This window comes from Procambarus clarkii, chromosome 68 (assembly GCF_040958095.1).
Source record: "Procambarus clarkii isolate CNS0578487 chromosome 68, FALCON_Pclarkii_2.0, whole genome shotgun sequence".
In the NCBI taxonomy this organism is placed as follows: Eukaryota; Metazoa; Arthropoda; class Malacostraca; order Decapoda; family Cambaridae; genus Procambarus; species Procambarus clarkii.
The window spans coordinates 14,969,086-14,996,169 of NC_091217.1; the positions used below are offsets into that span (position 1 = coordinate 14,969,086).

General features: G+C 41.8%; 1 protein-coding gene across 1 annotated transcript in view; it reads right to left on the bottom strand.

Annotated features, from left to right (window-relative positions):
• Window positions 1-27,084, bottom strand: part of LOC123774736 (murinoglobulin-2) — a 308,702-nt gene that overhangs the window by 76,536 nt on the left and 205,082 nt on the right. The window contains 5 exon segments of the mRNA XM_045769279.2: window positions 17,477-17,510; window positions 17,512-17,628; window positions 18,049-18,170; window positions 18,464-18,546; window positions 18,698-18,924. Coding sequence (XP_045625235.2) covers window positions 17,477-17,510; window positions 17,512-17,628; window positions 18,049-18,170; window positions 18,464-18,546; window positions 18,698-18,924 — 583 coding nt within the window.

The window sequence follows — 27,084 nt, forward strand, 5'->3', positions numbered from 1 at the left end:
CCCAGATCCCTTTCGCAATCCGACTTCGCAATCACAACACCATCTAGCTCGTATCTTGTAACTCTATCATCATTACCTAACCTCAGAACTTTACATTTATCAGCATTAAACTGCATCTGCCAATCCTTTGACCATTTCAAAACCCTATCTAGATCAACTTGAAGTGATAGTGAGTCCTCCTCCGAATTAATTTCCCTACCGATTTTCGTATCATCGGCAAATTTGCAAATGTTGCTACTCAAACCTGAATCTAAATCATTTATATATATTATAAACAACAGAGGTCCCAGGACGGAGCCTTGAGGCACTCCACTTACAACATTTTCCCACTCTGACTTGATTCCATTTATACTAACTCTCTGTTTCCTTTGGTATAGCCATGCCCTAATCCAGCTTAATATAGCACCCCCAATACCATGAGACTCTATCTTTTTAATCAGTCTTTCATGTGGCACTGTATCAAAAGCTTTGCTAAAGTCAAGGTATACAACATCGCAATCCTTACCACTATCAACTGCCTCAACAATGCTAGAATAAAAAGATAACAAATTTGTTAAACATGAACGGCCATTTATAAAACCATGTTGCGACTCAATTATTAATTTATGTTTTTCAAGATGAAGACGAATTTTATTTGCTATTATAGATTCGAGTAACTTTCCCACAATAGATGTTAGGCTAATTGGTCGATAGTTAGACGCAAGTGATCTATCTCCTTTCTTAAAAACCGGTATCACATTAGCAACTTTCCAAAACTCTGGCACTCTGCCTGACTCTATTGATTTATTAAATATGGTTGACAGTGGGTCACAAAGCTCCTCTTTGCATTCTTTAAGCACCCTGGCAAACACTTCATCCGGCCCTGGCAAACACTTCATCCGGCCCTGGGGATTTGTTTGGTTTGAGTTTTACTATTTGTTTAAGAACATCCTCCCTGGTAACTGCTAAACTCGTCAACCTGTCCTCGTCCCCACCCACATAGACTTGTTCGGCTGAAGGCATATTGTTAAGTTCCTCTTTAGTAAATACAGATACAAAATATTTATTAAAAATACTACTCATCTCTTCATCACTATCTGTTATTGACCTGTCTCAGTTTTTAATGGACCTATCCTTTCCCTAGTCTTAGTACGATATAACTGAAAAAACCCTTTAGGATTTGTCTTTGCTTGCCCTGCTATGCGAACTTCATAGTTTCTTTTTGCTTTCCTTATCTCTTTTTTAACATTTCTAACCAGTTGTACGAATTCCTGTTCTAAAGTGACCTCCCCATTTTTAATCCTTTTGTACCAAGATCTCTTTTTACCTATAAGGTTCTTCAAATTCTTTGTTATCCACTTTGGGTCATTAGTATTCGATCTATTCAATTTGTATGGTATACTACGTTCCTGTGCTTTGTTTAGAATATTCTTAAATAAGTTATATATTGAATCCACATCGAAATCCCCATTTAAGTCACCTATCGCTGGGTTCATGTCTCGCTCCAAGACCGGCCCACACCCCATACCCAAGACTTTCCAATCAATTTGACCCAAAAAATTTCTTAGGCTATTAAAATCAGCTTTTCGAAAATCTGGCACTTTAACAGAATTTTCTGCTACTGGTCTATTCCATTCTATGCTAAATCTGATTTCTTTGTGATCACTGCTCCCTAGCTCACTCCCTATTTCGATGTCTTTAATTTGCGTTTCCCTGTTAGTTAACACTAAATCTAAAATATTATTTTCCCGTGTTGGTTCCTTAATGTGTTGCGTAAGAAAGCAATCGTCAATTAATTCTAGAAAATCTTCTGCTTCAATATTCCCTGTTTTGTTCAACCAGTTTATTCCGCTAAAATTAAAGTCACCCATGCCATAAATACTGTTAGATCTAGATGCTCTAGATATTTCATCCCATAGATGCTTTGCTTCCATTCTGTCTAAATTTGGTGGCCTATATATTACTCCTATTATAATATTATTAGCTTTTTCGTTTAATTCAATCCAAATAGTTTCTGTGTGTGGCTCTGTTTTGATTCCCTCTTTGAGACTACATTTCAAATTGTCCCTAACATATATGGCTACTCCACCTCCTCGTCTAATATATCTATCTGTGTGAAATAGTTTAAATCCATATATTTGATATTCAGCTAATAATTCTCTATTTTCTACATTCATCCACGTTTCGGTAAGTGCAATAATATCTATTTTTTCTGTGCAGACAAGAGCATTTAATTCGTTAATTTTATTTCTTAGACTTCTACTGTTAGTGTAATATACCCTAAGTGAATTGTTATTTTGCGGACCTTCTCTTTCCCTGATCGTTTTGCCAATTCCTTTCTCCCACAAACACATACTTTTATTACCTCCTTCCTCCAAATCAATTCCCATACCTCTATCTACTAACAGTTTAAACCCAAACAAACACCTCTAACCACTTCTTCTAACGAGTTCGAACTTCTAACGAGTTCTTGTAACTCTATCATCATTACCTAGCCTCAGAACATAAGAACATAAGAACAAAGGTAACTGCAGAAGGCCTATTGGCCCATACGAGGCAGCTCCTATTCTATAACCACCCAATCCCACTCATACTTGTCCAACCCGCGCTTGAAACAATCGAGGGACACCACCTCCACCACGTTACGCGGCAATTGGTTCCACAAATCAACAACCTTGTTACTGAACCAGTATTTACCCAAGTCTTTCCTAAATCTAAACGTATCCAATTTATACCCATTGTTTCGTGTGCTGTCTTGTGTTGATATTTTTAATACCCTATTAATATCCCTTTTGTTGTGTCCATTCATCCACTTGTAAACCTCTATCATGTCACCCCTAACTCTTCGCCTTTCCAGTGAATGCAACTTAAGCTTTGTTAATCTTTCTTCATATGAAAGATTTCTAATTTGGGGAATTAACTTAGTCATCCTACGTTGGACACGTTCAAGTGAATTTATATCCATTCTATAATACGGCGACCAAAACTGAACTGCATAATATAAATGGGGCCTAATAGTCTCAAAGAGGGAATCAAAATTGAGCCACACACAGAAACTATTTGGATAGAATTAAACGAAAAAGCAAATAATATTATAATAGGAGTTATATATAGGCCACCAAATTTAGACAGAATGGAAGCAAAGCATCTATGGAATGAAATATCTAGAGCATCTAGATCTAACAGTATTTATGTCATGGATGACTTTAATTTTAGTGGAATAAACTGGGTGAACAAAACAGGGAATAGTGAAGCAGAAGATTTTCTAGAATTAATTGACGATTGCTTTCTTATGCAACACATTAAGGAACCAACGCGGGAAAATAATATTTTAGATTTAGTGTTAACTAACAGGGAAACACAAATTAATGACATCGAAATAGGGAGTGAGCTAGGGAACAGTGATCACAAAGTAATCAGATTTAGCATAGAATGGAATAGACCTGTAGGAGAAAATTCTGTTAATGTGCCAGATTTTCGTAAAGCTGATTTTAATAGCCTAAGAATTTTTTGGGGTCAAATAGATTGGAAAGTCTTGGGTATGGGGTGTGGGCCGGTCTTGGAGCGAGACATGAACCCAGCGATAGGTGACGTAAAAGGGGATTTCGATGTGGATTTAATATATAACTTATTTAAGAATATTCTAAACAAAGCACAGGAACGTAGTATACCATACAAATTGAATAGGTCGAATACTAATGACCCAAAGTGGATAACAAATAATTTAAAGAACCTTATAGGTAAGAAGAGAGCTTAGTACAAAAGGATTAAGAATGGGGAAGTCAGGTTAGAACAGGAATTCATACAACTGGTTAGAAATGTTAAAAAAGAGATTAGGAAAGCAAAAAGAAACTATGAAGTTCGCATAGCAGAGCAAGCAAAGTCAAATCCTAAAGGTTTTTTTTTCAGTTATATCGAACTAAGACTAGGGAAAGGATAGGTCCATAGGGTGAAGGATTAGTAAAAGATTTGGTGAGTCTGGTTGGAGCTCTGAGAGCAGAGATGGATTCCCTGCGGGAGGAGGTACGACGGCTACGACTTCGGGAGGAAACGAAGGAGGAGGCCAGTATTGACGGGAGCTCATTAAGGAGGACTGACGGGACCAGTATTAAGAAGACCTCGTCTTGGCAAGTTGTGAAAGACAGGGGTCTTAAGAAGACCTTGGCAAAACCGACAACTAATAGCCTACACCTAAGGACTTTTAACGCATTTGACGTATTAGAGGACGAGTGCTGTGTTGAACCTGTTGTTCAACGAGGTGGCAAAGACAAAGTAACGAGGAGCATTGAAGCGCAGGTCCCTCAAACTGCTCGAAAGGAAAAGGGAGAATCGAAGCGAATTTTGGTTGTGGGAGATTCCCAGGTGAAGTATTTAGACAGAACGTTTTGTGCCAGAGATAGGGGGAACAGATTAACGGTTTGCTATCCGGGAGCTGGAATTGGTGATATTGTTGGAAACATGAATGATATTATGACAGGAAATGGAAACAAACCCATTATTTGTATTAGTGCAGGGGGTAATGATGTTGGATGAGTTAGGAGTGAGGAACTAATACAGAGATTCAGGACAGCCATTGAATTAGTTAGGAGCAAGAGAGGAAACCCGATCATATGTGGCATTCTTCCAAGAAAGGGAGTAGGGAATGAATGGATATCGAGGGCACTTGGTGTCAATTGCCGGCTGGAAAGATATTGCAAATCAAATGCAATATCTTTCATAGACAACTGGGAACACTTCTATGGAAGAAATGAAATGTATGCTCGTGATGGGGTGCATCTATCGAGAGCTGGGGTTGTTGCTTTTGCGAACTCCTTGGAAGAAGTGGTTAGAGGTGTTTGTTTGGGTTTAAACTGTTAGTAGATAGAGGTATGGGAATTGATTTGGAAGAAGGAGGTAATAAAAGTATGTGTTTGTGGGAGAAAGGAATTGGCAAAATGATCAGGGAAAGAGAAGGGCCTCAAAATAACAATTCACTTAGGGTATATTACACTAACAGTAGAAGTCTAAGAAATAAAATTAACGAATTAAATGCTCTTGTCTGCACAGAAAAAAATAGATATTATTGCACTTACCGAAACGTGGATGAATGTAGAAAATAGAGAACTATTAGCTGAATATCAAATAAATGGATTTATACTATTTCACACAGATAGATATATTAAACGAGGAGGGGGAGTAGCCATATATGTTAGGGACAATTTGAAATGTAGTCTCAAAGAGGGAATCAAAACTGAGCCACACACAGAAACTATTTGGATAGAATTATACGAAAAAGCAAATAATATTATAATAGGAGTTATATATAGGCCACCAAATTTAGACAGAATGGAAGCAAAGCATCTATGGGATGAAATATCTAGGGCATCTAGATCTAACAGTATTTACGTCATGGGTGCCTTTAATTTTAGTGGAATAAACTGGTTGAACAAAACACGGAATAGTGAAGCAGAAGATTTTCTAGAATTAATTGACGATTGCTTTCTTACGCAACACATTAAGGAACCAACACGGGAAAATAATATTTTAGATTTAGTGTTAACTAACAGGGAAACACAAATTAATGACATCGAAATAGGGAGTGAGCTAGGGAACAGTGATCACAAAGAAATCAGATTTTGCATAGAATGGAATAGACCTGTAGGAGAAAATTCTGTTAAAGTGCCAGATTTTCGAAAAGCTGATTTTAATAGCCTTAGAAATTTTTTGGGTCAAATTGATTGGAAAGTCTTGGGTATGGGGTGGGGGCCGGTCTTGGAGTGAGACATGAACCCAGCGATAGGTGACGTAAATGGGGATTTCGATGTGGATTCAATATATAACTTATTTAAGAATATTCTAAACAAAGCACAGGAACGTAGTATACCTTACAAATTGAATAGATCGAATAACAATGACCCAAAGTGGATAACTAAGAATTTGAAGAACCTTATAGGTAAAAAGAGAGCTTGGTACAAAAGGATTAAAAATGGGGAGGTCACTTTAGAACAGGAATTCGTTCAACTGGTTAGAAATGTTAAAAAAGAGATTAGGAAAGCAAAAAGAAACTATGAAGTTTGCATAGCAGGGCAAGCAAAGACAAATCCTAAAGGGTTTTTTCAGTTATATCGTACTAAGACTAGGGAAAGGATAGGTCCAAAAAAAAACTGAGACAGGTCAAATAACAGATAGTGATGAAGAGATGAGTAGTATTTTTAATAAATATTTTGTATCTGTATTTACTAAAGAGGAACTTAACAATATGCCTTCAGCCGAACAAGTCAATGTAGGTGGGGACGAGGACAGGTTGACGAGTTTAACAGTTACCAGGGAGGATGTTCTTAAACAAATAGTAAAACTCAAACTAAACAAATCCCCAGGGCCGGATGAAGTGTTTGCCAGGGTGCTTAAAGAATGCAAAGAGGAGCTTTGTGACCCACTGTCAACCATATTTAAAAAATCAATAGAGTCAGGCAGAGTGCCAGGGTTTTGGAAAGTTGCTAATGTGATACCAGTTTTTAAGAAAGGAGATAGATCACTTGCGTCTAACTATCGACCAATTAGCCTAACGTCTATTGTGGGAAAGTTACTCGAAACTATAATAGCAAATAATATTCGTCTTCATCCTGAAAAACATAAATTAATAATTGAGTCGCAACATGGTTTTATAAATGGCCGTTCATGTTTAACAAATTTGCTAACTTTTTATTCCAGCATAGTTGAGGCAGTTGATAGTGGTAAGGATTGTGATGTTGTGTACCTTGACTTTAGCAAAGCTTTTGATACAGTGCCACATGAAAGACTAATTAAAAAAATAGAAGCTCATGGTATTGGGGGTGCTATACTAACTTGGATTAGGGCAAGGCTATTCCAAAGGAAACAGAGTTAGTATAAATGGGGTTAAGTCAGAGTGGGATAATGTTGTTAGTGGAGTACCTCGGGGCTCTGTTCTGGGACCTCTGTTGTTTATAATATATATAAATGATTTAGATTCAGGTTTGAGTAGCAACATTTGCAAATTTGCCGATGATACGAAAATCGGTAGGGAAATTAATTCGGAGGAGGACTCACTATCACTTCAAGTTGATCTAGATAGGGTTTTGAAATGGTCAAAGGATTGGCAAATGCAGTTTAATGCTGATAAATGTAAAGTTCTGAGGGTAGGTAATGATGATAGAGTTACAAGATACGAGGTAGATGATGTTGAGATTGCGAAGTCGGATTGCGAAAGGGATCTGGGAGTTATGATTAGTAAGAATTTAAAACAAAAGGATCAATGCACGAATGTTCGTAATAAGGCGAATAGGACACTGGGATTTATTAATCGATTATTATTATTACCTAGCCTCAGAACTTTACATTTATCAGCATTAAACTGCATTTGCCAATCCTTTGACCATTTCAAAACCCTATCTAGATCAACTTGAAATGATAGTGAGTCCTCCTCCGAATTAATTTCCCTACCGATTTTCGTATCATCGGCAAATTTGCAAATGTTGCTACTCAAACCTGAATCTAAATCATTTATATATATTATAAACAACAGAGGTCCCAGGACAGAGCCCTGAGGTACTCCACTAACAACATTATCCCACTCTGACTTAACCCCATTTATACTCTGTTTCCTTTGGAATAGCCTTGCCCTAATCCAAGTTAGTATAGCACCCCCAATACCATGAGCTTCTATTTTTTTAGTCTTTCATGTGGCAATGTATCAAAAGCTTTGCTAAAGTCAAGGTACACAACATCACAATCCTTACCACTATCAACTGCCTCAACTATGCTGGAATAAAAAGTTAGCAAATTTGTTAAACATAAACGGCCATTTGTAAAACCATGTTGTGACTCATTTATTAATTTATGTTTTTCAAGATGGAGACGAATTGTATTTGCAATTATTGATTCAAGTAACTTTCCCACAATAGACGTTAGGCTAATTGGCCGATAGTTTGACGCAAGTGATCTATCTCCTTTCTTAAAAATTGGTACCACATTAGCTACCTTCCATGACTCTGGCACTCTGCCTGACTCTATTGATTTAATAAATATGGTAGACAGTGGCTCGGAAAGCTCCTCTTTGCATTCTTTAAGCACCCTGGCAAACACTTCATCCGGCCCTGGGGATTTGTTTGATTTTAGTTTTTCTAATTATTTAATTACATCCTCCCTGGTAACTGCTAAACTAGTCAACCTGTCCTCATCCCCACCCACATAGACTTGTTCGGCTGAAGGCATATTGTTAAGTTCTTCTTTAGTAAATGCAGATATAAAATATTTGTTAAAAATACTACTCATCTCCTTGTCATTATCCGTTATTTGACCTGTCTCAGATTTTAATGGACCTATCCTTTCCCTAGTCTTAGTTCGATATAACTAAAAAAAACCTTTAGGATTTGACTTTGCTTGCTCTGCTATGCGAACTTCATAGTTTCTTTTTGCTTTCCTAATCTCTTTTTTAACATTTCTAACCAGTTGTATGAATTCCTGTTCTAACCTGACTTCCCCATCCTTAATCCTGTTGTACCAAGCTCTCTTTTTACCTATAAGGTTCTTTAAATTATTTGTTATCCACTTTGGGTCATTAGTATTCGACCTATTCAATTTGTATGGTATACTACGTTCCTGTGCTTTGTTTAGAATATTCTTAAATAAGTTATATATTAAATCCACATCGAAATCCCCTTTTACGTCACCTATCGCTGGGTTCATGTCTCGCTCCAAGACCGGCCCACACCCCATACCCAAGACTTTCCAATCTATTTGACCCAAAAAAATTCTTAGGCTATTAAAATCAGCTTTACGAAAATCGGGCACATTAACAGAATTTTCTCCTACAGGTCTATTCCATTCTATGCTAAATCTGATTACTTTGTGATCACTGTTCCCTAGCTCACTCCCTATTTCGATGTCATTAATTTGTGTTTCCCTGTTAGTTAACACTAAATCTAAAATATTATTTTCCCGCGTTGGTTCCTTAATGTGTTGCGTAAGAAAGCAATCGTCAATTAATTCTAGAAAATCTTCTGCTTCACTATTCCCTGTTTTGTTCACCCAGTTTATTCCACTAAAATTAAAGTCACCCATGACATAAATACTGTTAGATCTAGATGCTCTAGATATTTCATTCCATAGATGCTTTGCTTCCATTCTGTCTAAATTTGGTGGCCTATATATAACTCCTATTATAATATTATTTGCATTTTCGTTTAATTCTACCCAAATAGTTTCTGTGTGTGGCTCAGTTTTGATTCCCTCTTTGAGACTACATTTCAAATTGTCCCTAACATATATGGCTACTCCCCCTCCTCGTCTAATATATCTATCTGTGTGAAATAGTTTAAATCCATTTATCTGATATTCAGCTAATAGTTCTCTATTTTCTACGTTCATCCACGTTTCGGTAAGTGCAATAATATCTATTTTTTCTGTGCAGACAAGAGCATTTAATTCATTAATTTTATTTCTTAGACTTCTACTGTTAGTGTAATATATCCTAAGTGAATTGTTATTTTGAGGCCCTTTTCTTTCCCTGATCATTTTGCCAATTCTTTTCTCCCACGAACACATACTTTTATTACCTCCTTCCTCCAAATCAATTGCCATACCACTATCTACTAACAGTTTAAACCCAAACAACCACCTCTAACCACTGGTTCCAACGAGTTCGCAACAGCAACAACCCCAGCACTCGATAGATGCACCCCATCACGAGCGTACATTTCATTTCTTCCATAGAAGCGTTCCCAGTTGTCTATGAAAGATATTGCATTTGATTTGCAATATCTTTCCAGCCGGCAATTGACACCAAGTGCCTTCGACATCCATTCATTTCCCACTCCCTTTCTTGGAAGAATGCCACATATGATCGGGATTCCTCCCTTGCTCCTAACTAATTCAATGGCTGTCCTAAATCTCTGTATTAGTTCCTCACTCCTAACTCGCCCAACATCATTACCCCCTGCACTAATACAAATAATGGGTTTGTTCCCATTTCCCGTCATAATATCATTCATGTTTTCTACAATATCACCAATTCCAGCTCCCGGATAGCAAACCCTTAATCTGTTCCCCCTATCTCTGGCACAAAACGTTCTGTCTAAATACCTCACCTGGGAATTTCCCACAACTAAAATTCGCTTCGGTACCGCCCTAACTTTCTGAGCAGCCTGAGGGGCCTGCCCTCCGCTGTTCCTCGCTGCAGGCGCACTACAGCACTCGTCCTCCAACACGGCAAATGAATTTGCCGCCCTTAGGGCGTCTGTAGGCGGCCTTGTCAAGGTCTTCTTAAGACCCCTGTCTTTCACTACTCTCCACGATGAGGTCTCGTCAACACTGGTCTCCTCCTTCGTTCCCTCTCGAAGTCTCAGCCGTCGTATCTCCTCCCGCAGGGAATCCATCTCTGCTCTCAGAGCTCCAACCAAACTCACCAAATCATTAACTAATCCTTCCATTATTGCAATAATAATGTTACTCCAGAGCTCCAGCTAACACAACCTCTCACTGTGACAGCACCTGACTGACACCAGCACCTGACTGACTATACATATACATTACAGATACAAAATATTTATTAAAAATACTACTCATCTCCTCGTCATTATCCGTTATTTGACCTGTCTCAGTTTATAATGGACCTATCCTTTTCCTAGTCTTAGTTCGATGTAACTGAAAAAAAAACTTCAGGATTTGTCTTCGCTTGCCCTGCTATGCGAACTTCATAGTTTCTTTTTGCTTTCCTAATCTCTCTTTTAACATTTCTAATCAGTTGTACGAATTCCTGTTCTAAACTAACTTCCCCATTCTTAATCCTTTTGTACCACGCTCTCTTTTTACCTATAAGGTTCTTCATATCCTTTGTTATCCACTTTGGATCATTAGTATTCGATCTATTCAATTTATATGGTATACTACATTCCTGGGCTTTGCTTAGAATATTTTTAAATAGGTTATATTTTGAATCCACAGTGAAATCCCCATTTACGTCACCTGTCGCTGGGTTCACGTCTAGCCCACATCCGATCCCCAAGACATTCCAATCTATTTGACCCAAAAAAAATTCTTAGGCTATTGAAATCAGCTTTTCGAAAATCAGGCACTTTAACAGAATTTTCTCCTGCAGATCTATTCCATTCTATGCTAAATCTGATTTCTTTATGATCACTGTTCCCTAGCTCACTCCCTATTTCCATGTCCTTATTTGTGTTTCCCTGTTAGTTAACACTAAATCTAAAATATTATTTCTCCGCGTTGGTTCCTTATTAATATGTTGCGTAAGAAAGCAATCGTCAATTAATTCTAGAAAATCTTCTGCTTCATTATTCCCTGTTTTGTTCAACCAGTTTATTCCACTAAAATTATAGTCACCCATGACATAAATACTGTTAGATCTAGATGCTCTAGATATTTCATCCCATAGATGCTTTGCTTCCATTCTGTCTAAATTTGGTGGCCTATATATAACTCCTATTATAATATTATTTGCTTTTTCTTTTAATTCTATCCAAATAGTTTCTGTGTGTGGCTCAGTTTTGATTCCCTCTTTAAGACTACATTTCAAATTGTCCCTAACATATATGGCTACTCCCTCTCCTCGTCTAATATATCTATCAGTGTGAAATAATTTAAATTCATTTATTTGATATTCAGCTAATAGTTCTCTATTTTCTACAATCGTCCACGTTTTGGTAAGTGCAATAATATCTATTTCTTCTGTACAGATATGAGCATTTAACTCGTTTATTTTGTTTCTTAGACTTCTACTGTTAGTGTAATATACCTTAAGTGAATTCTTTTTTTTGAGGCCCTTCTCTTTCCCTGATCATTTTGTCAATTAGTTTCTCCCACAAACACATATTTTTATTACCTCCTTCCCTCCTTATCAATTCCCATACCACTATCTACTAACAGTTTAAACCCAAACAAATGCCTCTAACCACTGGTTCCAACGAGTTCACAACCGCAACAACCCCAGCCCTCGATAGATGCACCCCATCACGAGCATACATTTCATTTCTTCCATAGAAGTGTTCCCAGTTGTCTATGAAAGATATTGCATTTGATTTGCAATATCTTTCCAGCCGGCAATTGACACCAAGTGCCCTCGACAACCATTCATTCCCAACGCTCTTTCTTGGAAGAATGCCACATATGATCGGGATTCCTCCCTTGCTCCTAACTAATTCTATGGCTTTGTTAAATTTCTTTATCAGTTCCTCACTCCTAACTCGTCCAATATCATTACCCCCTGCACTAATACAAATAATGGGTTTGTTCCCATTTCCCGTCATAATATCTTTCATGTTGTCAACAATATCTCCAATTCCAGCTCCCGGATATGAGTACCCTTAATCTGTTCCCCCTATCTCTGGCTCAAAACGTCCTGTCTAAATACCTCACCTGAGAATCTCCCACAAGCCAAAATTCGCTTCGGTACCTCCTTAACTTTCTGAGCACCCAGAGGGTCCCGCGCTCCGCTGCTCCTCGCTGATTATCGTTCCGAGTGAACTGCAGGCTCACCACAGCACTCGTCCTCCAACAAGGCAAATGAATTTGCTGTCCTTAGGGCGTCTGTAGGCGGCCTTGTCAAGGTCTTCTTAAGACCCCTGTCCTTAACGACTTTCCACGACGAGGTCTTGTTAATATTGGTCTCCTCCTTCGTTTCTTCCCGATGTTTCAGCTGTTGTACCTTTTTTCGTAGGGAATCCATCTCTGCTCTCAGAGTTCCAACTAGATTCATCAATTCCTTCACTAATCCTTCCATTATTGCTATAATAATGTTACTACAATCGGAGCTCCAGCTAACACAACCTCTCACTGTGACTGCTTTACTGCTTCACCTCTCACTGTGACAGTGAACCAGAACTTCAGGCAAAGTTCTGGTTGTCAGCTGTTAAGTAATTAAGCGTTTATAGAATGTTTAATTGGGCAATTAGCATGCTTCTATGACCTTCATCTTTCCATAAACTGTTAGTTTTTAAGACGTGTGAAAATCCCCCAAAATAAAGTAAACATCTACGCTAAGAATTATCTTGATCTATTAATTATCAGTAATAATAAATTATCCATTAAACTTTAATTTAATCTTGAATAAGATCGGTAATAAATAATCAATATTAATTATCAATCCCTATCATAGTTATCATCAAGTAATAATATTAGCCTAAATAATCTATTAATCAGTTTTAAAATTATCCTTGAATAACGTAACTTGATATTATTATATTTGTTGAAACTCCTGTTATTTGTAATAACTGTTTAGGACCTAGACTAGCATTGTGTACAGCAGTTTAGATCCTTTATGATCCTGAACAGTGAACCAGTAATTTAACAGTCATTGTTAGTGCTGTTATTTAACTTTATCTTTTTGTACAAAATACAATGCTGAAGTGAGCAGCATTTCAACAGGTATTTTCAGGTGGATCCAATCAATAATCCTGAGTTAGAGATAGCATCATTTAAGAGAATGGAATTAACTGACCTACAGTCCTTCCATGCAGTAGACCTTACAGTCCTACCATGCAGTAGACCCCTACAGTCCTACCATGCAGTAGACCCCTACAGTCCTACTATGCAGAAGACCCTAGAGTCCTGCCATGCAGTAGACCCTACAGTCCTGCCATGCAGTAGACCCCTACAGTCCTACCATGCAGTAGACCCTACAGTCCTACCATGCAGTAGACCCCTACAGTCCTACCATGCAGTAGACCCCTACAGTCCTTAGTTTTCCACTTTTCCACGAAAAGTGGTGGTCCTTCGCAGCTAACGAAAGTAATGATTATTTCCATTAATATTCTGATTTTCCCACAAACCATGAGATGAACCCACGAGGTGAGCCATAAAGTAGACCATAAGGTGAACCATAAAGTGAACCATGAGGTGAACAGTAAGATGATCCATAAAGTAAGCCATAGAGTGAACAATGAGGTGAACAGTAAGATGACCCATAAAGTGAACCATGAGGTGAACCATACATTGAACTATAAAGTGAACTACTAGGTGAACAGTAAGGTGAACCATAAGGTAAACAGTAATGCAGTCCAAAATTGCACAAATGTTATCTCTCCTCAGAATACACTTGAATTTAAACGTTCTTGGCAGAAGCTTCAAGTTCACTCGCTCTAGTGAACTTTTTTTTATTTATTTTTTATTTTTACATGCGTGCATGCGTATAAATACAATAAAACGAAACAAAATACAATATCACAAAAAGAACACCAAAGCACGTAAAATACCGGCCTGAAGGGCCGACAACAAAAAACTAACATAATGCAAGATAGTATAAAAAGAACATTGCAATACATGTTCTTTTTTTAAGCGTACAGGCAAGCACGCGTAAGGCAAACACATCACAAAAGCACAAATTACAAAGACACAAAAGTACGAATTACCAAATACACAAAATATCGGCCCGACGGGCCGACCACAAAAACAAGAAGCACAACAGTACAATTTCAAAGTACCCAAACCCGCACCCAACACCCCAACCCTCGAAACACAACACAAAATAAGCCCACAGGTCCCAGAAACCACACGGAGAGGCGCAATAAATAACTACAATTAAAATATAAAAAAAAATACTTCCACACACACACACACATACACGCACGCACGCCACCGCACCCCACGCACACAAACGGACACAGCACCACAACACATAGCACACACACAAACGGACACAGCACCACAACACATAGCGCGCGCGCGCACACACACAAAATCACTTAAAAGGAGGAAACACCTCAATGGGAGGCGAATATTTCTCAGGAAACTCACGCTGAGGATATTTCTGCTTATAGGCCTCCCACATTAAGTACTCCTTGTCGGTAGGAAAACGATCTCCCTGCTTGAGGGGGCGTGCATAAACTCGGGAATCACCAGATCAGGCGGAAGCAGCAGCGCCTGGAGCTGGGCGGCAGTAGTCGCATAATGAGGTAAGGCAGAGCAAATGGAAGCGGAAGAAGCGAACGTAGGCCGGCCCCGCCGCCAGACGCACAGGAGAAGAAGACGAAGGCCGCGGAGACGGTAACACCACACCCGACACCGCAGGAGATGTAGAAGAGACGGCCAGAGACGGGAGAAGCGGCAAAGCCACCACCGATGAAACAGGGGACGAAGCTGGGGGCACGGAACCCCCAGAGCGAGCAGTCTTCTTCAATACCACCACCAGGTCACCACGCTCACCAGCAGGAGGAACCACCCCCACGCAGAACCAGAACCATCCGACGCAGGTGACGCACCGGAAGCAAGCCTCCACAGGCACCTCACTAGAAGAAACACCGACACTTGGCAGCCGCAGGCACATGGACCTCCGCCACCACCGAAGAATGCGATAGCAACCGGAACCTCACCGCCGTCGCTGGAAGCCCCACCATCGTCGAATTCTCCCACATCAGCCCAATCAGAAGATCGCCGGGAACGCTTGGGCACCGGTCTCACATTATCAGAGCCGGATGTCGACTCAAGAGACCCGGTCAACACAAGCCGAGCGAACCGACGCTCTCCGCAGGACGGCAACATCCTCAACCACACGGGGAACCAGGTCGAGCACAGTAGGAGGCCCCACAGCCACCCAGCACAGCCTGGGCACACGGCGAGGGCACAGTGACAGGCACCACAGTTGAAGAACAGGAAGACGGGGGAGCCTCGCAGACGGGAGCCGGAAGAACCACTGGAGGATCCTGGACAGCTACCGGGGCAGGACGAACACCCGACGGCGACACAACCTCCTGAGGAAAGGCAATAGGAGGCGCAACAGACGACACAGCCTCCGGAGAAGGGGCGACAGCAACAGAAGGCGCATCCGGCGACACACGGGGCATGGCAGCATCCAAAGAGACGTCCACATTCACTGAAGCCTCCTCCACAGGGAGCAGTGGGAAATCCTCCTCACGGAAGAGGTTGATGGGCGCGATAGCAGGTTCAGAGCACCCAGCAGCCTGATGGCCCAAGAGGCCAGAACGGTAACACGTACAGGGCTGACGAGCGTAAAACACCCGAACATTGCACCCCAGAAGCTTCACTTGAGACGGAATGTCGGCCCGCAGCCGCATTCCTAGGGTGCGAATATTCGACCGCACACCCTTTAGCAGACCCGAGGAGAGCAGGTGCAACAGCACACTGACGACCGCTCCAAACTGGCCGAAATAACGCCTCAGCAGCCCCTCCGGGAATTCCAGGGGCGCCCCATGCACGCTTACATACGTTATGGCACCACTGTGACTTGAGACAGTCACAGTGCCTGCAACTTCCGGCAGGGGCAAGGTCCGCCCCTCGTAGCGACGTAAAAAAAATGCCCTATACACCTCCTCCGTCGTTAGTTTAACAATCACCCTACGGGCAGTCACCAGCTTAATGCCTTAAATATCCCCCACAGGGACCCGCAGCATGTCACACAGCACCAACCCCACCTCAGGATAGCCTGCCCGATCAGAAAACTCGAGGCCTATAAACTGGGCACGCACAACAGGGGGGAGGGTGAGGCATGGCGCCGACACGCCAAACTGCACCGCCCCCTCGCAACTCCAGGCAGCAACTGGCTGGTCCAATTGTCTGTTCGCATTCTGTGGCTAATGACCTTGGGCCTTGTTATCTTAATAATGTGCGTAGTTCTGGTTCAGCAAAAAATTACTGTTAATAAGAGCGATATTATATTGGTAGAACTGGCTGAAGTGCAGTGAGAGTTTATCACGCGAGAGCTCAAGTGAGTGCTCATCAAGTGAGAGCTCATCAACTGAGAGCTCATCAAGGGAAAACTCATCATGTGAGCGCTCATCAAGGGAGGGCTCATCAAGTGATGAGCTCATCAAGTGAGAGCTCATCAAGCGAGAGCTCATCAAACTCATAAAGGGAAAGTTCATCAAGCGAGAGCTCATCAAGTGAGAGTTCATCAAGTGGGTGCTCATCAAGCGAGAGCTCATCAAACGAGAGCTCCTCAAGCGAGAGCTAATGAAACGAGAGCTCATCAGACTCATCAAGCGAGATCTCAAGGGAGGGATGCTCATGGGAGAGCTCATCAAGTGAGAGCTCATCAAAGGAGATCTCATCAAGGGAGAGCTTAACAGGTTCATCAAGCGAGAGCTCATCAAGTGAGAGCTCATCAAGTGAGAGCTCATCAAAAGAGATCTCATCAAGGGAGAGCTTAACAGGTTCATCAAGCGAGAGCTCATCAAGTGAGAGCTCATCCAGCATGAGCTCATCAAGCTCATTAAGGGAGAGCACATCAAGTGAGAACTCATCATCCTCATGAAACAGGAACTTATCAAGCTCATCAAGCAGGAGCTCATCAAGTTCATCAAGATGGAGCTCGTGAAGCACATATTAACATGTGCTCACGTTAGTTGTGGGAAAGCAAGTGTATATTACCTCGCTTGCCTCTCGACCTATGAATCAGGCCACTTCTGGCCATCATTCTGACTACTGTTATTTAACAATGAAGGAAGCTCCACGATGTGTAACACGCCGCAGACCGACCACATAAACAACTACTGATCAGTCATAACACGGAGATGGGTAGCCAGGTTACCTGTCTTCATAAAGGTGAGAAGTTTGTTGGTAGTCTTCCGGAGTTGTCTGGTTGGAAGCCTTCAGGTACTGCATGATGAAGATGTTGGGCACAAAGTTGACCATGTTCTGCTCCCCACACCCGTATGGCATCCGGATCAGGCTCCCTAAATTCTGTAATAAATATAATGAAAGAATTCTAGCTTAGGTGAAAATCTTCAGAATCACAAGCTGGTTCTGTGTGTATCAAGGATCAAACAATATGCGCGGTGGAGTAACATTGTCGGGGAGAGTAAACTTATCCCCAGCGATGGAAAGCTAAATACTCTTATCACACTTTTGGATAGTTTGAATATTTATTATCTACAAAACTGAGCCCCAAACTGATTATATGAGAATCAGCATATTGCTAAACATAGAAATGTCCTTAGTTGCATTTATCGATTTTTCTCCTTTACATGAAATAATTTTTATCTTGGCAAACTTATTTTTTGGACAGATTTCACACATATTTAGTTTAGCCTCACATCAGGATGAGGCCCATTGTTTAAATTTTACACATGATTATCATAGGTGTAAACTGTGAGTGAGTACCTCCAGTGAGAGAGCAAGGAGGTCCCCGACGGCCGTGACCCAAGCTCGCTCTGACCCCTCCACGATGAGTGCTGGGGTCACCAGCTCCCACGACTCTAGCGAGTCCTCTCCCGTCTCTAAGTCTGTAACAAAGAGGAAATGTACGTCATATAGCACCAAAACATTACATAACATTGAACATCATACAATGAGGATCTCTTAAAACCAATCCAAAATGTTACAATCCTGAACTGCAACATCTTAGCGAGAAGAGCTGTGTGTAAACTTGACTCTTCGTTAGCTGTCTAACAGCATCATCGTAGAGTTAGGTATATGCCTTTAGTAGCGAGTCTAGTATTGACATCTTCACAATGATGATTGGTAGGAGGTGTTTGGCTACAAAATAACAAGTATGTTGACAATAATAAATTCATACCGTCTGAGCAGATGTATTTAGTCCAGGTCTTCTCTCTCAGGAATCCTTCAGCCTCCACCGTGATGGGCTTTATCAAAGAGTCTCTGAAAAAATATATATGATAAAAGATAAATAAACTGTCTCATATTTTTTCTACATGCAAAAATTTATTTATTTTTTATTATTTCACATAGTACGAATAAATTAAGACTTAGATGCTAAGAGGCAACAAGGCAATATTGAGATTATAAAGACCTTCTGTTAATGGAGGAGTCCCCAGAGCCGCAGGGCTGAGAGTGCTCAGGGTTCACGAACGCTGCCACCGTGATGTTGACCTCTCCGATCTCGCGGGGCTTGATCCTCACCGTGTGGACGACCTTGTCTTGTGCTGGCATACAAGAACTACGCTGACCAGGCTCGCCCTGCTCCCCCGCCTCCTCCAAGATCTCGTATTCAGCGCTCTCTCTCACCTCAACAGTCACCTACACCAAGGAATTAAACGTACCAAATAAATTTGTTAAATTTACCTGATGAACGTATCCTAAAGTATCCTGGAGTTGTAAAAAAATTAATAGAAAAAGCATGATTCCAATTTTAAAATTTAACTAATAAAGAGGATAAATATCGAGCCCCAAATAACTGTAGCCAACTTCATTACTCACTATCTCTTCATTACTTCAACTTCATTATCTCTCACATTACTTCACTAGTGAAGATGGTTAATGTGATGGCGATAGTGAGTAGTGAAGATGGTTACAGTGATGGAGAGGTTATCTTGAGGTTATCTTGAGATGATTTCGGGGCTTTAGTGTCCCCGCGGCCCGGTCCTCGACCAGGCCTCCACCCCCAGGAAGCAGCCCGTGACAGCTGACTAACACCCAGGTACCTATGTTACCTAGCAGTAAAATAGGTACCTGGGTGTTAGTCAGCTGTCACGGGCTGCTTCCTGGGGGTGGAGGCCTGGTCGAGGACCGGGCCGCGGGGACACTAAAGCCCCGAAATCATCTCAAGATAACCTCTCCACCACTGTAACCATCTTCACTACTCACTATCTCCATCACTGTAACCGTCTTCACTACTCACTATCTCCATCACTATAACTTTCTGCCCGAAACGCTGCGCGTACTAGTGGCTTTACAAGATTGTAATTACCATTTTATGTATCCTCACATTCCCAATGGACCTTCTTGTATATACATAAATAAATAAATAAATAAATAAATAAATAACCATCTTCACTACTCACTGTAACCATCTTCACTACTCACTATCTTCATCACTATAGCCATCTTCACTACTCACTATCTTCACCACTGTAACTGTCTTCACTACTCACTATCTCCATGTAACCATCTGCACTACTCACTATCTCCTACTATGTCCATTATTTTAATCATATTCACTATTCCCTATCTCCATCACTGTAACCATCTTCACTACTCACTATCTTCATCACTGTAACCCTCTTCACTACTCACTATCTCCATCACTGTAACCATCTTCAATACTCACTACTTCCATCACTGTAACCGTCTTCACTACTCACTATCTCCATCATTGTAACTATATTCATTACTCACTATCTCCATCATTGTAAACATCTTCACTGCTCACTGTCTACATCACGTTAACCGTCTTCACTACTCACTATCTTCATCATTGTAACCTTATTCACTACTCACTATCTCCATCACTTTAATCATCTTCTATCTCCATCACCTGATAGGGGCCTGACAGCTGAGTGGACAGTGCTTCGGATTCGTAGACCTGAGGTTCCCGGTTCGATCCCCGGTGGAGGCGGAAACAAAATCGGCAAAGTTTCTTTCATCCTGATGTCTCTGTTCTATTAGCAGTAAATAGGTACCTCTGTTCTCCTAGCAGTAAATAGACAGCTGTTACGGGCTGCTTCCTGGAGGTGTGTAACAAAAAGAAGGCCTGGTCGAGGGCCGGGCCACGGGGATGCTAAGCCCCGAAATCATCTCAAGATAAGCTCAAGATAAGATAAGATCACTGCAACTATTTCCTCCAACCTTCATCATAACTACTTTTCCTCTCCTTCACCTCCTACCTTTTCCATTACTACCTTCCCTACCCTTCACCATCTTCCCTGCACTTATTCACGTTCCCTATCCTTCACAACCTTCGGTTCCATTCACAACCTTCGGTTCCATTCACAACCTTCCCTAACTTTCACCACTTTCCCTATTATTCACCACCTTCCCCCCCCCCTTCACCACTTTCGCTACTCTTGTGGGAAAACTTGACTCATGTAAATCAATTAAATTAATACTGTTTTCGATAGCTTACGAAGGACCACAACTTTGAGAAAAAGTGGAAAACAGGGTAAGAGAAGTGGTTGAATATTTTACTCCATGAACTAGTGTCATATGGATGTTTTAATTAATATTACATTGAATATTAAAGGGACTGTATATTATGAATCAAATCTTCTCACCCAAAATGGGGGGTTATATGCTAAAAAATTAATATATCCCTAGCATCATTTCAGTGCTGGTTCGTTCACTGAATTTAGTAAATCTAAGTGAGATATTGAATGAATTAGATAATAATAATTAGAGGCTAATGTGCCTCAAGACACTACAATAATATAGACTAATATTACTACCTCAATGTTTTAGTAGTATTGATCTCATTAGGAGATCATTAAAGTATTTATTTGTTAGTATCTACAGTAATATTGACAACTTAGCTGTGAACTGAGAGGGATGAAATCAACTGAAAATCATGATCATCTTGAAAAACTCCCCAGACACCAAACAGAACGCCTTGAAGGAAACCAGCGTCGTCTATGCCTTCAGATGCCCACTTGGGGACTGTAAGCCTCAAAGAACTCAGTATCTAGGCAAGACATTAACATTTCTTTCTAGGCGATTAACAATGCACAAACAACAGGGCTCCATCAAGGAACATATAATCTCTTCTCACAACCAGACCATCACCAGAGAAATCTTAACAAGTAACACAGAAATCATCGATAGATACAGCAACAGCAGGAGACTCGACATCAGCGAGGCACTACACATCAAAAAGTCAACATTAGCAAACAACAGCCAATTAATGCACAACTATATTCTAACCCACTTCAAGACCCCGTACCAACATAGAAGCAGCAAGAGAAAGTATAGACCAATGGGCCTTCTGCAGCTACCTCCATTCTTATGTTTTCACACTCAATTTATACCCATTGATTCGTGTTTTGTCACCTCACCCAAAACTTTTGTGCCATATCACCTCACCCAAAACGAGTATAAGTATGATGTATGTTATGTGTAAACTAGTCTTTGAAAATGTAAGAAGCTTACGAAACGCGTTCAGGCGTCAGACCAAAAATAAAAATAAAAATAATGAATTTTGGAGAGTTAATTTTTCAATTACCCTCGACAGTGAAGAAAAACGTAAGAAATATTGAGAAGATTAGTGTTATAATTATTAATCTTGCCCTTTCGGTCATATTCAGCAACATATGTTTACAAGAAAGACTGGTACCAAAATATACTAATATATATAATATATATATATATATATATATGTCGTACCTAGTAGCCAGAACTCACTTCTCAGCCTACTATTCAAGGCCCGATTTGCCTAATAAGCCAAGTTTTCCTGAATTAATATATTTACTATAATTTTTTTCTTATGAAATGATAAAGCAACCCTTTTCTCTATGTATGAGGTCAATTTTTTTTTATTGGAGTTAAAATTAACGTAGATATATGACCGAACCTAACCAACCCTACCTAACCTAACCTAACCTATATTTATAGGTAAGGTTAGGTTAGGTAGCCAAAGAAAGCTAGGTTAGGTTAGGTTAGGTAGGTTAGGTAGACGAAAAAACATTAATTCATGAAAACTTGGCTTATTAGGCAAATCGGGCCTTGAATAGTAGGCTGAGAAGTGCGTTCTGGCTATTAGGTACGACATATATATATATATATATATATATATATATATATATATATATATATATATATATATATATATATATATATATATATATATATATATATATATATATATATATATATATATATGTCGTACCTAGTAGCCAGAACGCACTTCTCAGCCTACTATGCAAGGCCCAATTTGCCTAATAAGCCAAGTTTTCATGAATTAATTGTTTTTCGACTACCTAACCTAACCTAACCTAACCTAACCTAACTTTTACGGCTACCTAACCTAACCTACAAAGATAGGTTAGGTTAGGTTGGGTAGGGTTGGTTAGGTTCGGTCATATATCTACGTTAATTTTAACTCCAATAAAAAAAAATTGACCTCAAACATTATGAAATGGGTAGCTTTATCATTTCATTAGAAAAAAATTTGAGAAAATATATTAATTCAGGAAAACTTGGCTTATTAGGCAAATCGGGCCTTGCATAGTAGGCTGAGAAGTGCGTTCTGGCTACTAGGTACGGCATATATATATATATATATATATATATTGTGACGGAGTTCCCCCCCTTGTAATTCTCCCACGCCTGCAGTAAGAGTCATGTCTACGTTTCCCAAGCGTTCTCTACGTTGCAGGCTACAATTTGATATATGGGAGAGAGTGAAGTGTTCTCGGAGAGCCGAGAAATTTGTGAAATAGTAATGTTTTGGCCTGTGGTTTAGGCCCTTTAGGGAGCCAAGATGGCGCTTACCTCTCTGATCTCCCGCCAAAACCGTGTGACGTCAGTGGCACCGGATTGGTCACCGACAGCAGTGTGGCACCGGGAGCCAATGAAAACCTCCCATAGTAAAAGTGACGTCACGAAGGAAGGGGGTCCGGCCAGCGCGCCGGGCTGGCGCCAGCAGTCAGATACGACACGTCATAGAGGTCGGACGTGCGACGAGTGGTCCTGTCTGTCGGACAGCTGTTTCCCACTACCGTGGATTTACGCGTCACCGGAAGTCCGCCAGTACTCTGAGAAGTCTTCCCTAGTTCATGTGTTGAACCAGAAGAGGGAATCGACGGTTATTTGAGCAACAAGTGCTCCAGTCAGGTACTGTGCCAGTAGCAGTGAAGCCGTGCAGTGACGTACGTGACGTCTGTGGCAATTCACCAGTTCGTGACAGCGTAGTGGCTGACAGAGCCACTGGGTAGCTGAGGAAGAGAGGAATATTTGGGGATACCGAACGACTGTAGCTGAGACGTAGGCGACAGCCGTTGCTGGGAGAAGACGACGGCCAGGAGACCGACTCCAACCTTCAAGAAGTCAAGGAGGAGGACGGACCTGCAGTGAGGAGGCACGGAGACGACGCGCTAAACGGTGGGACGACGAGAGGCTCTGGTAGGACACGACGACGTGTAGTGTGGGGGCGTTCCCGACACGAGGACCAGGAGCTACATCTCGACTCTCATCGGAGGATAGGGTGAAGTAGGTGGTTCTAGTTCCCTCCCCATTCCCCTTTAGTTAGCTGTGTTATTTGGCTATATTATCTAGCCCGAAGATTTTATATGTCGTGAGCAAGTCTCACCTATGTCACGGTAAAGCACCAGTGTGCTAGACAGTACTATCAAGAGTACTTGTAATATTCATGTTGATTATTGGTGTGTACAGGCACCAGGAACCAGTGATAAATTTACTGTGTTGTGTATATCTTTCTATAGATTTTGATATGAACATATAGTGGTGAATTATATATAATATTATGCCAGTATTTGGAGGTTAGGCTATGTGCCCAGAAACTATTTATTTTCCATGTATTGATGATTGATTTATATACCATATATATGTCTATGTCCATTCAGTGAATAATCATTTGTGAGTACAGTGAATCATTGCGTTATCGCCCACGAGAGAAAGTACTGAAAACTCCCGTGTTAATATTTCATTATATATTGTTGGATAAATAACAGTGTAAGACCATTACAGTGAATCATTGTAGAATTGATTGTAGAAAAGACGGTTTGAGCCTGAGTACAGTGTAACTAAGTAATTCGGTTTATTTGTGCCAATATAGAGTGTGCGAGTTTCTAGTAATATTGGAGAATTTAAAGAAACCGCGCGCGTGAATCTAGCAAACAAGCAAATTTCGCGCGGAGTGACCATTGCGATCAGCTGTTCTTGACACTTGATGAGGAGGGGAGAGTGTTGCCCTCTAGCGGTCGCATAATATCCGTGGGAATTACCGGCCGAGTCAGGATCAGTTGATTTATCGATTATTGTGTGGCCTTGTGACATCTTTCATACATTTTAAGTAAAATACAAAACTATCTTAGTGTTTTTATCATCCCCTCCATTGATCTTGTGGCTATATGATACTGGTAAACATAGAGTGATAACAACAAGTACCTGCCTGATTCCTGATCTTTGAGTGTGACCTTGCCAAGGCTACCACTGAATACACCAGTCCACTGATGGTGTTATTGGCCACCTTAAACACCAATTGGCGACTTTGTGATTAACCGTAGAGCCCTATTGTTGGGGAGGGCACACGACGGTCGATGTGATCGAGTCGTGTTCTCACTCTTTCTTAATAAGAGGCCGTTAAGATTGACTGGGAGACTCTCCTGGCGTGCAGTGGCGCCGTGAGGATCGAGGGAAGACCCGCAGGGCTACGGTGAGTTACCTTGAGCATAACTATTGCTCACCCCAGACTAGAGAGAAGAGAGGTGAAACCCCCAACATTGGCGACCTTGCCAGGATACCGATCGAAGTAAAGGTTGCAGTGGTACTTGGCAGTGGTGTTAGAGATCAGGTGAAGGTTATCACTCGTAGCACAAGATGGAGGATGATAAAGTAGCGAGGTTTATTGACTCTAGAGACAAACAGGTGCTGGAAGAGTGCACCAAGGCACAGTTACAGGCTATAGCGGATCATTTTGGAATAAAGCTGAAATCTGCCCGAGTTGGTGAAAGAAGACTAGAGATAATGGCTCAGCTAAAGGCTCGAGACGAAGCTTTGGGGGAGGAACGGCCCCAAACACCTGCCAGTGAGGGTGAGCACCTGAGTATTGGTGGAAGCAGCAGGGGATCCAGCGGCAGCAGGCACAGCATTAAGCTGGAAATAATGTAGCTGCAGCTGGAAGCACAGCAGCGCAAGGAAGAGCGAGAAGCACAGCAGCGCAAAGAAGAGCGAGAAGCACAGATGAAGCGTGAAGAGCGAGAAGCACAGATGAAGCGTGAAGAGCGAGAAGCACAGATGAAGCGTGAGGAGCGAGAAGCACAGCTGCGCCGGGAAGAGCAAGAGCGAGAAGCACAGCTGCGCCGGGAAGAACAGGAGCGAGAAGCACAGACGAAGCGTGAGGAACGAGAAGCACAGCTGCGCCGGGAAGAGCAAGAACGAGAAGCACAGCTACGCAGGGAAGAACGAGAGCAAGAAGTTAGGCTGAGACAAATGGAAATAGAAGCCAACCAGGAGGTGGAGCTGAAGCGAGCTGAACTGGGACTAGGTGCCCCTGCCCCGCCACAGGAAGACCGACGAGTGAGGGAACGAGACCTGCCGGTCTTTGTGCCTAGTGAAGCCGAAAGTTTCTTCGATCACTTTGAGAGAGTTGCTGCTATGAAGAGGTGGCCGAGGGCGGAGTGGGCGGAGTTGGTCCAAGGGAGGCTCACAGGGGAAGCTCGCCAAGCCTTCACTATGCTCGACTTCCAAGAATGCACTAACTACGATGCGGTAAAACGAGCTGTGCTCCGTTCCTTTAAGCTCACGCCAGAGTGTTACAGAAAGAGGTTTAGAGAATGTACCCGGTTGCCAGGAAAATCGTATGCGGAGACGGCGAGGGACATTGAAAGAAAGCTCCTTAAGTGGCTGGACTCTGAAGAAGCAAGGTCGGTCGAAGAGGTCAAGGAACTAATGGCCATGGAAAAGTTTATGTCCGTGCTCTCTCCTGAGATCAGGATGAGGGTAAAGGAGGCGGACATAAAGGACCTGAGGGCCGCAGCCGACCGAGCCGACATGTTAGAGGAAGTACTACGCCCAAGCCGAGAGGGACAGCATCGATCACCCGCGTACTCCGGAGGCAGTAGGAATTATAGGAGGACGAATGGATGGAGGACAGGAGCGAGTTCTCCCAGGTCCCACCGCTCGAGATGGGACGACAGAGGAACGAAAGGTGCTGCAGAGCCGATAGAGGAGAGCCGAGATGAGAGCCCGGACGTTGTTACTGCAACGAAGGAGACGACAAGTGAGGCGAGAAGGACACAGGGTGTGACGGCCTCTGGAGGCAGTGCTAAGGCGAGCGGTGGCGGATGGTCTCCGCCGAGGGGCCGCTGCTACAACTGCGGAATACCCGGACACGTCGCGCGGGAATGCAGACGCCCTAAGCAGCGAGGACACGTTGCTTTAGTGATGTTCGAGGACCAGAGGGCCGAGGGAGTGCGGGATGAACCCGTGCTGAATGGGGAGAAGAAAGTTCACCCATTCATGTGTCAAGGAACCGTAAGGATGGGGGTCGCAGACCCCATCCCAGTGAAGATGCTAAGAGATACCGGGGCTGACTTTACCCTGGTAAGTGAAACCCTGTTCCCCGAGGGTTACGAAAGTACCAGTGTGGGGGTGGCACGGGTGGCCACTGTGGGAGGCCCAGTGAGGATGCCCCTACACCAGGTAACTTTAAATTCCGATTATGGCTGCCAAACCCAAGTGGTGGGAGTCTGTACATCAATGCCCAAGATGGAGGCACAGGTCATCTTG